The sequence below is a fragment of the Vigna unguiculata genome, chromosome 5 (assembly GCF_004118075.2).
Source record: "Vigna unguiculata cultivar IT97K-499-35 chromosome 5, ASM411807v1, whole genome shotgun sequence".
NCBI classification, from domain to species: Eukaryota; Viridiplantae; Streptophyta; class Magnoliopsida; order Fabales; family Fabaceae; genus Vigna; species Vigna unguiculata.
The window spans coordinates 2,227,254-2,242,423 of NC_040283.1; the positions used below are offsets into that span (position 1 = coordinate 2,227,254).

Below are 15,170 nucleotides of genomic sequence, written 5' to 3' on the forward strand. Positions count from 1 at the left end.
TCTCCCATCTTGTAAACTAAAACTTATTGTTTTCTTATATATTTTGGTTTTCACTTCTTTATTTATTTATTTAAGACAAAAAACTAAAATGACAATCAGATCAGATGGAATGCATAAGATGGATAGGTAACTGCATCACATAACTTAAGTTTTTATTTATCACAATAATACATAGTAATACATTGATAAACTTTAATTAAATTTAAATAAGTAGTTACATAGTTACATATACACTTTAATTTGATATTGTTTTTCTATAATTGTAATGAGAAGGAAAAACTTTTTGCTCCTTTTCATTATATTTTCTTATTGATTATAATAATCTTGGATAATGTTTGTTTCATGGTTAAAGAAACTGTTTGCCATTTTTAATAATATTATTATATTGTATTAATCTTTTATTACATTATTTATCGTGGTTGCCATTTTCAATAATATTGTTATATTGTATTAATTTTTTATTATATTATTTTCTTAATTATTTTTTTAATAACCTGTTAAATCATTATTAAAATCAGGTTACTTATCTTATTTTATTCAATCAAATAAGTCACATCCATCTATTAACTTAAAATTACAATACATATGTATACTTTTATCTTCTTAGGATAAAATAGTTCCAAAATTTCCATGGATACCACTAAACCTTATTGTATAGGACTAAATCTTATTCTATTCATATAAAATTTCTCTTTCTCATCCCTAAGCAAGTCCTTAAGAGACTTAATTATATACTATACTATACATATAAGTCAAAGTTTTATGTTATAAATAGTAGAAATACATGCACTTAGTGTGTCAATGAAGTGTACATCCATTTCTTTTGTTATATTTTATGTTTATGAAATTTAACTTTCTCATCGGTTAATCAATGAAATGGAGATGAATATACTTCATGCATACTTTAAATATATATGTACTTATTTTCGATCTCAGTTATAAAAATATCAAGTTATTATAAAATATTTACATTAACTTCAAATTTAAGTCTCATTTATTAACAAATTAATTTAGGTTAATGAATCTCAATGAATATGAAAACAAATATATTTAACGGTAATTTGCATTATTATAAGCAATTATATCGTAATTTATTATTATCCATTACTTTTATTGATATTATTATTATTATTCTCATTTAAATATATCACATAATTTTTATAATATTTTAGATGCAATAAAACTACTTTTCAGCAATAATGAATAAACTGAACTTTAAAAAAAAAAATACTTGTTTATGTCAAATGTAATGTTTATAACTTTTCTTTTACAAGTTACAAAATAATAAAATGAAGACAATTCTTAGCAATCATATTGGTTAAATAATTTGAGTCATAGTTCATAAAATTAAACATTCATGAAAAACAATACACGCACATACATATGTATTTTTTACCTAAACCAAATCCTAAAGAAATATCTTTAAAACAGTTTTTGAAAATATAATTCTCAACAAATTTTCAAAATAAAATTGATGTAATATAATAGATAAATTGATGAGGAAATGAATTATTTTGAGAAATTAATTGCCATGAACCTCAACAAAAAAGGGCAACTGTCTGATTAGGCACAATTTACTGTAAACTCTAGTTCCCAAATATCTAATGTATTAAACCATAATATGAAATCATGGAAAATTAATCAAATTCTGAAGTCACGAATCTATCCCAAAACGTTTTACCAATCAATTCTTCTAACATAACAAAAACCAATCAGGGGACCAAAATCACCATAGCATTGCAAATTAGCAGAAGGAAATCTAATGATGCTGGAGATCTACAAATTCAAGCTACAAAATTGAAAAGTGAAAGACCAGAAAAAATGTCTCAATTGTGATTTTCATCTAAGGTTCTGGCTTGACTACCATCCAACAGTTCGTTAACACAAAATTTATTTAAGTTTTCATACATATTCTTCCATTGGTTAGCCATTTGCATTGCCCTTTGGTAATCATGTTTTAGTTTCTCTGTCTCCATTTCAGAAGCAGCAGCTGATCCTTGATGCTGAGACAGGTTAAAAACAACATTAATCACAATCAAAATCAGGTAATGACCATCCTTTAATAAGAAGAGTAGTCACAGAGACAAACCTGAAGTTCCTTAATGTAATTAGATATCACATGAGAACTGAGGTATGAAGGATTTAGGGAACTCCTGCCACCCCCAAGACTGATAGTAGTGTTCATATCTGAGTCTTCATGTATTGAATTTGCATATTTTTCCAATGGAGGGGGTAAATTTCCTTGCTTTCTTGATGATGGTTGTACATTAGAAGATATGTGATTACTTGAGTTTTCTCGTCTAACAACAAGAATATTATTTACAGGCCCTGGAGTATCCACAATAATTAACATTAAATTTTAGCAGGACTCAATTTGAAAACATGCATGTAATTATAGTCATTAGATATGTCATCCGAGAAAAACCCTTAACAGTAACCAAGTGAGTAAAAAGCTATCCTGCAGAACATATTGATAAAAGGAATAGAGCATTCTCATCCAATTTAAAAAACAACAGGTCGCATATCAAAGACATTAAGAAAAAAAAAGTTTAAGAAAATAAAGGCTCAATAGCAGCAGATATAAATAGAAGTTCAATATATAATAAAAATACTGTCCAAGTCCTACTAGATATGTAAAACAAAGTGTTTCTTGTAAAAGCTCATCTGCATACTGAAAACATAGGTATCATACATGTGGTACGTTAGTTGCTTTACCATATAACAAATAAATTGCCAGTCTTCACTATATTCGAATTTTGCAAATGAAAATAACTTTGAGCATTGAAAAAGCAGAAATTCATTCGGAAAATAGCATAACATATGCATTACTGAAGATATATGCTATCAAAATTCTTTCTTGCAAAGCCTGGTCAAATTTCACTGTTTATACAATACCTTTAGCATGTTTGAACAAGCGGACGATTCGACGAGTTCTTGCATCCCAAACACGAACCTTTCCATCCTCTGACCCGGATATCAATAAATTCTGACTCGTGCTATATGCTAAGCAAGTAACTGTCTTGCTGTAACATTGAAGAACAAAATTAGTTAAATTACAATGCATAGATTAAACCAACTTTTTATTCTAGTTAACATGACCACTAGCAATGTGGAACGTGAGTTACTACAAAATAAACTAAAATTATAAAGAATGTATCTGCTTATGAATAAAACATGGTTCATTTACTTGGTTACTGCATAAATTCTAGTAATCAAAATATTCAAACAAATTTTGAAGCATCAGCCAACGGTTTCAACTTGGCATTGATATGTGCTGAGGATATGGTACAGAGACAGAAAAAACATGAAATTAGAGACATGAAAATTAGAGACAGAAAACAAGGATGAAAACATGAAATACCTGTGTGGGAGAGAAACAGAACTGCTATTTATTGCAACAAAAAGGAAAAGGGTAGAACAAACTCTGATACCAGGGAACCATGAAAGAGTGAACAGAATAAAGATAGCAACAACAAAACATTGGACATAGTGCAGAGAACAAAGCAAGGATGGAAAGACAGGGAAGGGTACCAGAAACATCAGAATTGGCCAGAGATAGTGCCAGAGAATTGTGGATCATCTTTCAGAGACACAAGAACGCACATAGACTTCAATTTTGAAACCCAGATAAGGGAGCAGAGTCCCAAAATTGTCCTCTAAATTAAAATTAAACATCCCAGTGTTGAGTGGACTAACGGAAGTTTTCAATTCAATCCTTAAAGAACGTTGCCCCTAATGGCTGTGATAGCAGCGTGCCTTATGCTACTTCATGTGCAATAGCAAGCCTTGAGATGCAATGGATTTCAATGGAACAGGCAATAGCCATGATGTGCCACAATGGCAGTATAGTTCACAAGTGACACTCCTATAGCTAAAAGCGTAGAAACAATTACTGCTTTAAAGATAAAAAGTTCCCATTGTTTAATTCAAACTCAAATAAAACATGGATTGATGTTTTATTCAAAAGCTATAACAGCTTAGTTTGTATTTTCTTGTAGTACAAGAAAAGAATAACCAATGAGAACAATCAATCATTTTTTGACATAGGTTGACCTAATAAATTGTAATCAGTTGGGTGTACAAACTACAAATGTCAACATAAATGATATAAAATCCATCGGTTATTTAATCAGTAAAGGGAATAAAGATTTCCTTGAATTCATCATAGCTAACAATTAAACTCTGTGCGATGGGAACTTGATACTCACTTTAGTTATCCATAAATTCTTAACAAAACTAAATGCTCCCAAGTCCCAAGCTGTCGCTCTAAGATCAATATTATTGCAGTTGGCAAATAGTAACTATCATATATGAGCTACGAGGGAGCACAAGACAATTGATGCATGCAACTAAATTGTTCAATTTTACAAAATAAATATGTAATTCAAAGAGAGAATTGCAATTGAAACGGTACGGTGTATTTGAAAAACTAACATCAAGAGATAAGACATCATCAATAAATCCATACTTCTTAAAATAAGCACAACAAGAGAAGAAAAGACAACCTTTGGTTAGAGAAAGAACCAATGATATGCATTCCATGATTATTACTAGCATCGCTTTCAGTGTTAAGTGCAGCAATAAATATCTTTCCATCTCTACTGCCAGCATAAAAGACATGTTCAGCTGGATCCAGTGCAATGGAATCAATAACTGAAGGGAATACTATATTTCTTAGTAGTGTTCCCCTAGATAAGCTCCATACCTAAGAGAAGAAGAAATTATAATCCAATTAAGTTGATTACAAACATTCAAACATATACCAACATACATAAACTATCTATAAATATAAGATTAATTGACACTTAAGTATCAAACTCTATAAATTACAAACATTTTTAATGCAGGAATATATTATATCCTCAATAGAACAAATTTTAGATGATTTAGAAATCTGTACATGTGCAATTTACTATCAATTAATTTCTAAATTAGATCAAATTTTGTAGACATTCCTGAGAACTTTTATTCAGCAGTACACTTAATAAAATTAATATTTTTGTAAAAAGTTATTAAAGATACCACTTTACAATATTTCACATTTTTGTATCAATGGATTTTATATTATGTATATAAATCAGTCAAATAAAAACCAAAACCAGTTAAACAGGGGCAGGGAGGCACAGATAAGATGAATGTGGATCTGAAGTGCAGAAAACAGAATGAGAGGCACAGATAGATTGAAATGAACAAAGAAGCAAAGCTCAAGGGGTTTTTCCAAGTGGGTTAGGGTTGGTTTTTATTTTTCAAGAAAATGAGTCTTTCTTATGCAAAGCAGGATCAGGCAACTCCACAGATTCTATGTCCAAGATTCTGCAATTCCACTGTTTACAACAAATTGCATCTTTCACGTGGATTAAGATTACAGGGAGCACAAAAATATCACAAACAATGCGATCCCATGACCAAAATTGCGATTTTGACAACAATGTCATTGTCACCAAATAAACTATAACAGCTGGTTTCCACCCATATTGAAAAAACTATTCATTTGAGTTATCTTGCTAAACATAAACTATTAGAATTTACAAATCCTAGAAATAGACAACTCAAGCAGGCAACAGTACATATAATTCTTGAGTAAAAGTACTTAATTGATTATCTATTTCTCTACTACACCACCCCAAAAAGACAGTAAAACAAACCTTGCAAGTTCGATCCTCTGAAGCTGACACAATAATTGCACTGCACCCTCCATTACCAATCACAACATCAGTCACGTGCAGGGAGTGCCCGGTAAAACTATACTCATAAAGATTATTAGCCTGCTGACCTCTGAAATCATCGAATATCCTGAACCACGAAAGCAGCATATGCCACTATAGTCAGCATTGCTGCTAGAACCCAAGCTTTACAGTATCCTAAAAGGAAATTCACTACTGCAACGGAAAGCAAAACAGAAAAAGGGAGAGAAAAGTACATGAAGAGAGACCAAACTCTTACGGTTCCATCTTCAGCACCAGATACCAACAACGAGTCATCTTCAGAAAAAACCAGACAAGTAACGGCCCTAATATGTGCACGCCACTTCTTAAGCAATCTACCGGTTTCAACCTTATAATCAATGCAAGCAACTCAGCACGGTACAGTAAACAGAAACAAAATAAGTCCCCCCTTTCAATTCATAATTCTCCACAACCTAACACCCAAAAAAATCTTCAGTATATGTTTAGATCATATTTCGTTCCACTTGTTCCGCTTAGGTAATGTATGTAATCCAAAACATTGATGAGGAAACAGACTGTATATAATTCCAGTCATTGATGAGAAAACCAGACAGTTGTAAAAAACATTAATGGATCACCAAACAAAACACTTACTTCCCACAAATAGATATCCCCAGATAAAGCTCCACCAGCAATGAAGGTTCCCAGGTGATTAGAAGCAAGGGGTTTAATAGGTTCAGCGGGAAAACTCTTCACTTCAACTTGAGGCTGCACACGCATCATTCATTATTAGTAATAATTTTCATGATATAAGAAAATGTTAAATAATAAAAAATAATAATAATATTACGAAAAGAGAACAACCTTGGACCAGGACCAGAAGAGAACAGAACCAGATGTCGCTGAAGGTTCTCGAAGCTGAGAGGAGGCGATGAAGCGAGGACCAACGGCGACAAGGCCATGAGAAGGGGAGGAGCAAGATTTGTAGCGGAGCTGCTCCGCACCGGTGTGAAGATCCCAGCATCCTATTCCGCCGTCCAAAGACGACGACGCCAAAACAACCTCCATTCTTCGTCGGAAGCACAGGTCGTATAGCAAGAGACTTCAAGGTCACACCGCGGAATAACAAATGAAGAATCAATGGAAGCGAGACCTAGCTATTGAGCAGTAGTGTTAGGAGAAGAGTTCTCTGTTTCGGTGGAGGCTACACCGCAAAGGATTTTGTTTTGATCTTTGTCCGACTAGGGTTTTCTTTGTTTTCTATAATTAAATCTTATGCCTTTTAATTTAAATTTAAATTTCATAAAAAGAATTAGGCTTAAATACCTTTTTAGTCCTCATTTTCGTAGTGTTTGTTGCGGATGGTTCTCATCTTGACAGAATGTTTAAACTGGTCTGGTCCTCATTTTTGCAATTCATGTTTTATTTCGTCCTTTTCTGTAACGCTGTTTAAATCATTAACAGATCATTGTACAGATGACACAGTTTGTATTACATATGGCTAATTAACGTTAATTTTTTCAATTTATGAGAAATTTTGCAATTATGGAACAACTAATACTTGTCATTTCATCATTGGATTGCAGTTGTAGCTAATATTTTGCATGAGACATCTGTATGCAAATTTTAGAAAAAGATTCTCTGACCAAAAAGTAAAGATACTCATGTGGAAGGCTTAAAGATACTCACCTGGAAGGCTGTTAGGAACACACACCAGCAGTTTGGAAAATAGTGATGTTAATAATTAAAGATGAAAAAATTTTCCTAATTGCAAAATTTCTCCTAAATTAAAAAATTAAAGTTAATTAGCAATATGTACAGTACACGTAACACACCCTAATACAAACGGTGTCACATGTACAATGATCGTTAATAATTTAAACGGCGTTACAGAAAAGGACCAAATAAAACATGAATTACGAAAATGAAGACCATTTTAAACATTTTGTAAAAATGAAGACCATTTTAAATATTTTGTCAACATGATGACTATCCACAACAAACAAGGACCACAAAGGTATTTAAGCCAAAGAATTATAATTTGATTTAGAGTTTAATATCATGTACAAGTGATTGAGCATCATGTGCTTTTTTAAATTTTAAATTATTATTTTTTTAAATTTTAAATAATTATTTATAATAAAAAAATCTAGTTTTATAATTTTTTTAAAATTAAAATAAATATTTATAATAAAAAAGTTATTCACAAAATATTATTTTATTTTTATTTTAATAACTAAAATTTATTTTATCTATAATTGTATATTTATAGTTACATACATATTTTGTTTTTCTAAGTTTATTTCTTTAATTACTATCTTTAAATTTAAACAATATTTGTAATTTTTTTTTTCTTTTTATCGAATATCTTTGTTCAATGATCCTATTATATCTCATTAGATTTGTAAAGAAAAAATTCATGTATATGCGTTTATAAGAATTATGTTCCTTGATGACAAGTTAGACCATGAATATATCTCATATCTTCTATTTCCTTTGTCACATTAAGAATATGTTCGAATTGATATAAATAAAATTGAAGATAATGAAATATACCACAAATATTATAAAATAAAGAGGAAACACAATGAAAATGATAAGAACCTGGTTTGTTTTATTTTATTAAATTTTGTTCTCAATTTAGAGAAAGTGAGTTTCTTTGTTTATTTTATAATTTCATCACAATATGTCCAAACAATGAAATACAGATTTCATTTCATTATTCACTATCGTACTCACTTTAAAATTAAAAAAAAATCATTACATTTAATCTCTTTTTGTTTATAAAAAATAACTAAACTGAAGAATGGTAGCATGATGATTGTTTAGTAAGATAATAAATATTACCATTTTAGACCTCCGGAATGCATTATACCAACTTCGGTGGCACATCATATTCATTCACCAAGGTCCCAGCATATCAATCCATGCATCTCTCTCATATAACTATTTGTCTTTACACAATCAGGAAAACTTTCAAGAAAAGTTAATTCTTTGACATGGTATAAAAGAATATATCAGAAAGTTGTTAGAATGGTTGTGATTTTTTAAGTAAAATTATTCCAGCTCATTTAAAAAAGACAATAAATCTACACCAGAACTGGAACTGATAGTGTTTGAAGCCACTATTTTAATCTCTGCTACTATTTTAAAAATACTTTCTTGAGCATTGTAACAGCCAAAAACTACCAATAGTCACCACAGGAACAAACTCCATCCCTAAAATGATGGAATCGATTCACGTCTCTTACAAGAATCTCTCTGTTAGCAAATTTGGAAATAAATTTTGTAACAGCATGACAGTCTTCACACAATCTCAAGTTTTTTCTGATCCTTATGGTTTCACCTTTTGCGGTATTAATGAGTCCAAAGGCAACTGCAAGCTTTTCGCTGTGTCCCAGTACAATTCTTTCCTTCTCTTCTTCATCAAGATCGTAGAGAACAACATTTGTATGAGGGACATAACCCTGCTCCTTCATCTCAGTTGACAACTTAACTACCAAAGCCTGAACCTCTTCAATTTGTGGGTTATGCTCGTCAACAGAGACAAACGAGTATACCTTCTTTTTCACTTCAATCCAGCTGCAACCGGGAAGCTTTTGAAGGCCACGAGCTTCCAGTAGCTTCATCACACTCTTTGCTTCACTCCACATCTTAGCTTCCGCATAAATATCGGCTAAAAGCACATAATTTCCAGCATTCTTAGGCTCCAACTCAAAAAGCATACTACTTGCTCTCTCCGCAAGTTCAACATTACAGTGAATCCTACAAGATCCAAGAAGGGCACCCCAAACTGTGGGTCCGGGTTCAAAATGCATATCTTCTATTAGTTCGATCGCTTCATCTAACCTGTTAGCTCGTCCAAGAAGATCCACCACACAAGCATAATGCTCCATACCAGGATGGATCCTGTACTTACTAAGCATGGATTCAAATAAAATCTTTCCTTCCTCAACAAGGCTGGCATGACTGCAAGCACCCAGAACAGTAACGAATGATATATAACTCGGTGAAATTCCGTGCTGGATCATGTTCTCAAAAATTTGGATTGCTTTCTTTCCGAAACCATGCATGCCGTAAATAGAAATCAAAGAATTCCAAGAAACAACATCACGATTCTTCATGCTATCAAACACCCTCTGTCCCATCGAAATCTCACCACATCTTCCATACATTGTAATAAGCGCACTAAGAACTGGCAGTATAGAATCAAGACCCCGTCGAAGGATATAACCATGAATCAACTTCCCTTGTTCTAATGCAGCAAGGCCTCCACAAGCTTGAAGTACACTAACCATTGTAACTGAATTTGGAACTGAATCACATGCCTCAAGCATCATTAACTGAAACAGTTCCAGTGCTTTCATAGGCATATCATTCTTCGCAAAACATGCAATCATAGCACTCCATGAGACAAAGTTCTTGGTAGGCATTGCACAAAACACGGAATTTGCATAAGACACACTGCCAAACTTAGCATACACATCTAACAGAGTTGTCATAACATGAATATTTGCTTCATAGCCATGTCGTAGAATATGGGCATGAATCTCCTTGCCCTTCCTGAGAGGGCAGACTGACAGCTCTGAAACAACGCAAGCCTTAAGCACATATGTATACGTGAATCTATCCGATGGGACCCCAGTGCAATTCATCTGGGCATACAAATCTAGCAGCTCCTCACCACGACCCACCATTGCCAGCGCTCGGAAGAGTGCATTCCAGACATATATGGTTCTTTCCAGCGTTTCATTAAATACCTTGCGAGCACGATCAATAAACCCGAGCTCATGGTACATATTGATAAGTTTAGTAGCTAAAAACGGGTCTTGGTCAAAACCCCTGTTGGTAAGATGGCGATGAATGTCAAGGCCATCGGAGAGCGAGTTTTGCTGGGCACATGAATAGATTAAATGCTCAAAAGTTTGCTGAGTTGGATTAGGCTCAATGCACAGGAGATGAATAGCCTGCTTAAGGTTCCCTCCTTTGCATAATGACTGTATCAATTGATTGTTGTTGCTCTTTATGTCTTTGATGGGGTTTGTTGAAGGGTTCAATGAAGCAAAAGTGACAGGCAATCTTGAATACACACGGGAACTGCAACATAGGTGGCTTTGAGATGGAGTATGTCTGACAATTTGGGGAATCTGAAGCACCCACATCAGACAATATTTTGATGCAACTCTCCTCCCAAAAGGCTTCGTCAGTGTTTCTGCTATAAAGGAAAACCTTCAATGGTTTTCCAAACCAATGTCACATCTGTAAGTAACATTAAGCAAGAAAGAAACCATAAACAACTCAAATTTAAGAAATAATGACATGATAAGCTCCGGCACAGATTTTACTTCAGGAACAAACAAATAGGATACCTAGGTTGTCTATGTTCTACTTTGTAACCCCCGTTTCAGTGTTTTATCTAAGATAGATATATACAGTGCACTAATTGTGCAATGAAGAGACATAACCCGATACAATTTCCCCAACAAAAACATACCAGAGGCGACAGTAGACGGCACGTTCACGACTTCAATACTAGTGTTTCACAGTCCAAACAGTAAATAACAAAAGTAAGAGTCTTGTACCAATTTGTTTAGCAAAGAAACTTGTTAAGCTTATTTCACACCGAAACAGTTGAACTACGGTGGGGGTTTGCGTCGCTTGGGTTACCGCCGCTGCCATGGGGGACCAACGTCAATGAACGATTAGCGCAAAAAAGGGGGAAATTTTCGAAAACTGTAAAAACGAACCTCGTCGTCGTCGTGGTTCGCCGCCGGCGCCGTGACCTTCGTCTCCGTCAGTGACTCGCTTCTTCCTCCACCAGTGACCACCGTGTCTCTAGAGTTCTGTGGGTTGCTGTGGCCGCCGACGCCGTGAGCTTCCTCTCCGTCAAGGGTTCAAGGGTTGCTGTGTTATGCGAGTGCGAGAGAAAGAAAGAAGTGAAGTGAGTGAATGTGAATCAGTGATGCAAAACGGGCCATCCTTACTGTACACCCTTCTGAATAATTAAAACGGGTCACCCGTAGCAGAAGATAAATTTCTTATTTTTTTTATTATTCGGTTAAACCCTTTATTTTTTAATAACAAAATATCTTTTCAGAATTAGTTTGAATGTGTTTCTAGATTAGCATAGGTAAACCTAGAGATGTTCGGTTATTATAAGACAACATAATTACTTGGTTGTTCTTGTCTTGCCAATCTAGGTTTCTTTTCCCTTTTTTCTTTATTATAACAATACCTATGAAGTTATTCATCATTTACACTATTTCCGTTCTCTACATCTTTTTTTCACATTCTTTTATAGACATGTTCACTAATTTCCCAAAGTTTTCTCTCTAAAACTTCCAGGACAGAAAGTGGATAAAGATTAACATCATTGTTTTTGTCGCTTTTAGATTATCTACTGCTTTTCTGTGATGTATATGTTATAAGTCCAAAATTACATTGATTTTGATATTTAAAACACCAGACACCCATCAAATGACTAAGATGGACAACACCACAAACCAGGAAAATATCTACAGTTGTTTGTTTTTTGCTAATACACCTTGTTCTATTGCTTTTCTTGCCATATCTGCATGCTTTCTAGCCCTTTCCTTTCTCTCTTCTTTTTCTTGGCATTCACCCATGACCTTCTCAATAGAATCCTCTCTAGTTACCTGAACCCGAGACTTATGTTCCTCTCCCAAATGCACAAAATAACCCAAGTCTTTTAAAAAATTTAAGTTTTGGTAAAAAAATAACAAGAAAACTATATTTTAACAAGTCTCGTGACTAGTGTGATATGCACAAAATTAAAAATACCATATTTTAGAGAAGCTGTTGGTGGCGTACACAAGCTTCACAAAGCAACAAACCCTATCTAAAAGAAAATTACATACAAAGTTGGTAGGTGTTGAGTTTTTTAAACATGTTGATAGGTGTTAGATTTTCTAACTTGAACATATTTCCGGTGATGTATACTTATGAAGAAATTAGCATCTTCACTTTCTGCTTTAAAGATTCCTTGCTTATATATAATAGATGACAGCACGGATCACTGGATGAACACTCCTTCGGATTCCAATAGCTCAACCACTTCACAAAAACACAACTTCAAACTGACACAGAATTTTAAAGATGAAATATTATTTTTAAAAAAGAAGTGAGCAAGTGGCAATATAATAGTGAAATACCAGCTTTTAGAGCTTTCCAATTTCCATGCAATGTTTAATTGTTTATTGGAAAGGGGAAAAGAGAGTAGAAGCTAAGATTCTAAAAATTGATGCCATGTTATAATAATCAGACAGAAACAAAAACAAGTGAATCAGTCAAGCTCACTGTTTTCTATCTGTTGTGTGTGAAAGAAAGAGCATGGAAAACCACACTCTCCCTCTGGAGTTGACAAGAGAAATTCTTCTGAGATTGCCGGTGAGATCTGTGTTGCGTTTTAAGAGTGTGTGCAAATCATGGTATTCTCTCATTTCCACTCCTCAATTTGGCATTTCCCATTATGACTTAGCTGCTTCACCCTCTCATAGACTTCTTATCAAATCGAAGGATTTTTTTGTTCAATCCATTGATATAGACGCAAGGCTTTTCAAACAATCCAGTGCAGTGCATTTTCTTTGCCTCCCTCCACCGCCCCTACGCCCCAGTGATGATTTTCATTACAAATATGGGCTTTTGGGTTCGTGCAGAGGATTAGTACTTTTATACTACCAGGGAGATCTCATTCTTTGGAACCCATCAATAGGTGTCCATAAACGATTCCCAAACTTCGAATGTGACTTAGCCGATGAAATTCTGCATGCTTTTGTGTATGATACATCAACGAGTAACTACTGTTTGATTCTTATTGGAACGGACGAGTCTCAAAGTGATGAGCGCAAAGCTGAAATCCTGATTTTCTCTTTCAAAACTGCTTTGTATGTTCCATTTAAGAGCTTTTGTTTTCCATTCAAGTGTATCGGAGACAAATTCAGCGCTGGGGTGTTGTTCAGTGGGGCTGTTCATTGGTTGGTTTTCACTGAGGATGAATATGTCGCTGTGATTATTGCCTTTGATATGATAGAAAGGAGGTTATCAGATATTCCTCTCTTTGAGCATTTCACTGCACAAAGATACAAAGTTTATAGCTTTGGGGTAATGGGAGAATGTCTCAGTGTGTGTTGCTCTGTCAGAGGCCGTACAAGTGCAGAAATATGGATGATGAAAGAGTACAAAGTGCAGTCATCTTGGACTAAGTGTGTGGTCGTACCCTTTTATAACTTTCTCAACGATCGTTTTTGCCCCATATGCACCACTAAGGATGGTGAAATTTTTGGATCAAACATTGGAGGAAGATTAGAGAAACGTAATCATAAAGGAGAACTTCTTGAGTTTCTAAATTTTGGTGGAGGTGGAGAGTTGTTCTGTTTCAATCTACAGTCTGCTGTGTATAGAGAGAGTCTTCTGTCTCCAAATAGTGAAGATGAGCAGCAGTAACAGACAAGAAAATTCAAGGTATGCACTGTTCTCCAATCCCTTTCACCATTATATTCTTTCTTATTAGGGTTTTCCATGACATTTTACTATATTACTGTTTTTCTGCCCTTTCACCATTATATTCTTTCTTATTAGGGTTTTCCATGACATGTTACTATATTACTGTTTTTCTGCTAAAATCTTAGAGAATATCCGGTTAATATCCTAAAATTTACATGTGACATTCTTGTTTCCCGCAGGCTAAGAAATATGCATCTACCTTGAACTGATGACACGGCTAGCAGAAACATAGCACTTAGAAGTTACAAGAGAATCCTAATATATTATATTAAATATCAGTTTTAGTGCAGAAATAGTGTACGTTGTTGTAGTGGTGATTTCAATAAAGTTGGATTATCAACAGACTTTGTTATTTACTTGTGTTTCAGACTATCTTTTTTGTTCTTAATGTTACTGTGTTTGCAGTTTGTTTCTACTGTGCGCTTTTACATAGTTCTCAGATTCAAGCCAACTTATTTGGTTCTTTCTCTACTATTTTACAAAGTTCACAAACAATCTCACAAATTAATAACCTCAGAACGTGAAATTCCTCAACCAACCCTGGTATAAAGCATGGTATGTTATCAAATTATGGTAACGTATACTTTAAACATCTTATTATGGTAAGTTTTTGAGTCTGTTTTACACTTGTGTGCCACCCTGATTCAAATTCTTAAAGGAAATTTGTTCCCTGACATTCTCTGTGACTTTTGTTGCTCAAACAATGACCAAAACTGTATCCTTTCTCAGAAGAAATTGTATGCTGAAAATTTTGTAATTTGGTTAAGTTTTGCTCTGAAGCAAAGTAAATATGCTCCTTTGCCTACACCGTATGTATAACTTGGTGCAATTTTCTTATGACAAGCATTTCTGGATTTTATTTCAAAACCTTCCAGTGTTAGCAAGAGATTTTATGTATTGAATCTGAGAGCCCTGAGGTTACAAATTGTTGTAGTAAATAATTTTGGCTGCACCCTTTAAAAAAAATTAAATATTTTTTAT

The 15,170-nt window shown here is 33.8% G+C and overlaps 3 protein-coding genes across 4 annotated transcripts; 1 reads left to right on the forward strand and 2 right to left on the reverse strand.

Annotated features, from left to right (window-relative positions):
• Window positions 1-1,644: 1,644 nt before the first annotated feature.
• On the reverse strand, window positions 1,645-6,921 carry LOC114182967 (protein ROOT INITIATION DEFECTIVE 3). The gene is made up of 8 exons (XM_028069780.1): window positions 6,531-6,921; window positions 6,321-6,434; window positions 5,921-6,054; window positions 5,646-5,793; window positions 4,506-4,705; window positions 2,896-3,023; window positions 2,090-2,328; window positions 1,645-2,003 (listed from the first exon to the last, which is right to left on the reverse strand). The coding sequence occupies exons 1-8, from the start codon at window positions 6,732-6,734 to the stop codon at window positions 1,827-1,829; spliced, it is 1,344 nt and encodes a 447-aa protein (XP_027925581.1). The 5' UTR covers window positions 6,735-6,921; the 3' UTR covers window positions 1,645-1,826.
• A 1,719-nt stretch (window positions 6,922-8,640) lies between these two features.
• Window positions 8,641-11,704, reverse strand: LOC114185076 (pentatricopeptide repeat-containing protein At3g46790, chloroplastic). Of its 2 annotated transcripts, none has more exons than XM_028072576.1 (3): window positions 11,414-11,704; window positions 11,249-11,338; window positions 8,641-10,895 (listed from the first exon to the last, which is right to left on the reverse strand). In XM_028072576.1, exon 3 carries the CDS (start codon window positions 10,826-10,828, stop codon window positions 8,852-8,854), a length of 1,977 nt encoding a protein of 658 aa, XP_027928377.1. In that variant the 5' UTR covers window positions 10,829-10,895; window positions 11,249-11,338; window positions 11,414-11,704; the 3' UTR covers window positions 8,641-8,851. The 2 variants fall into 2 exon arrangements, with proteins under 2 accessions (XP_027928377.1, XP_027928376.1); XM_028072575.1 differs by having other exon boundaries at window positions 8,641-10,925.
• Window positions 11,705-12,877: 1,173 nt separating this feature from the next.
• On the forward strand, window positions 12,878-14,545 carry LOC114184198 (F-box/kelch-repeat protein At3g23880-like). The gene is made up of 2 exons (XM_028071474.1): window positions 12,878-14,147; window positions 14,369-14,545. Exon 1 carries the CDS (start codon window positions 13,017-13,019, stop codon window positions 14,127-14,129), a length of 1,113 nt encoding a protein of 370 aa, XP_027927275.1. The 5' UTR covers window positions 12,878-13,016; the 3' UTR covers window positions 14,130-14,147; window positions 14,369-14,545.
• The last annotated feature ends 625 nt before the right edge of the window (window positions 14,546-15,170 follow it).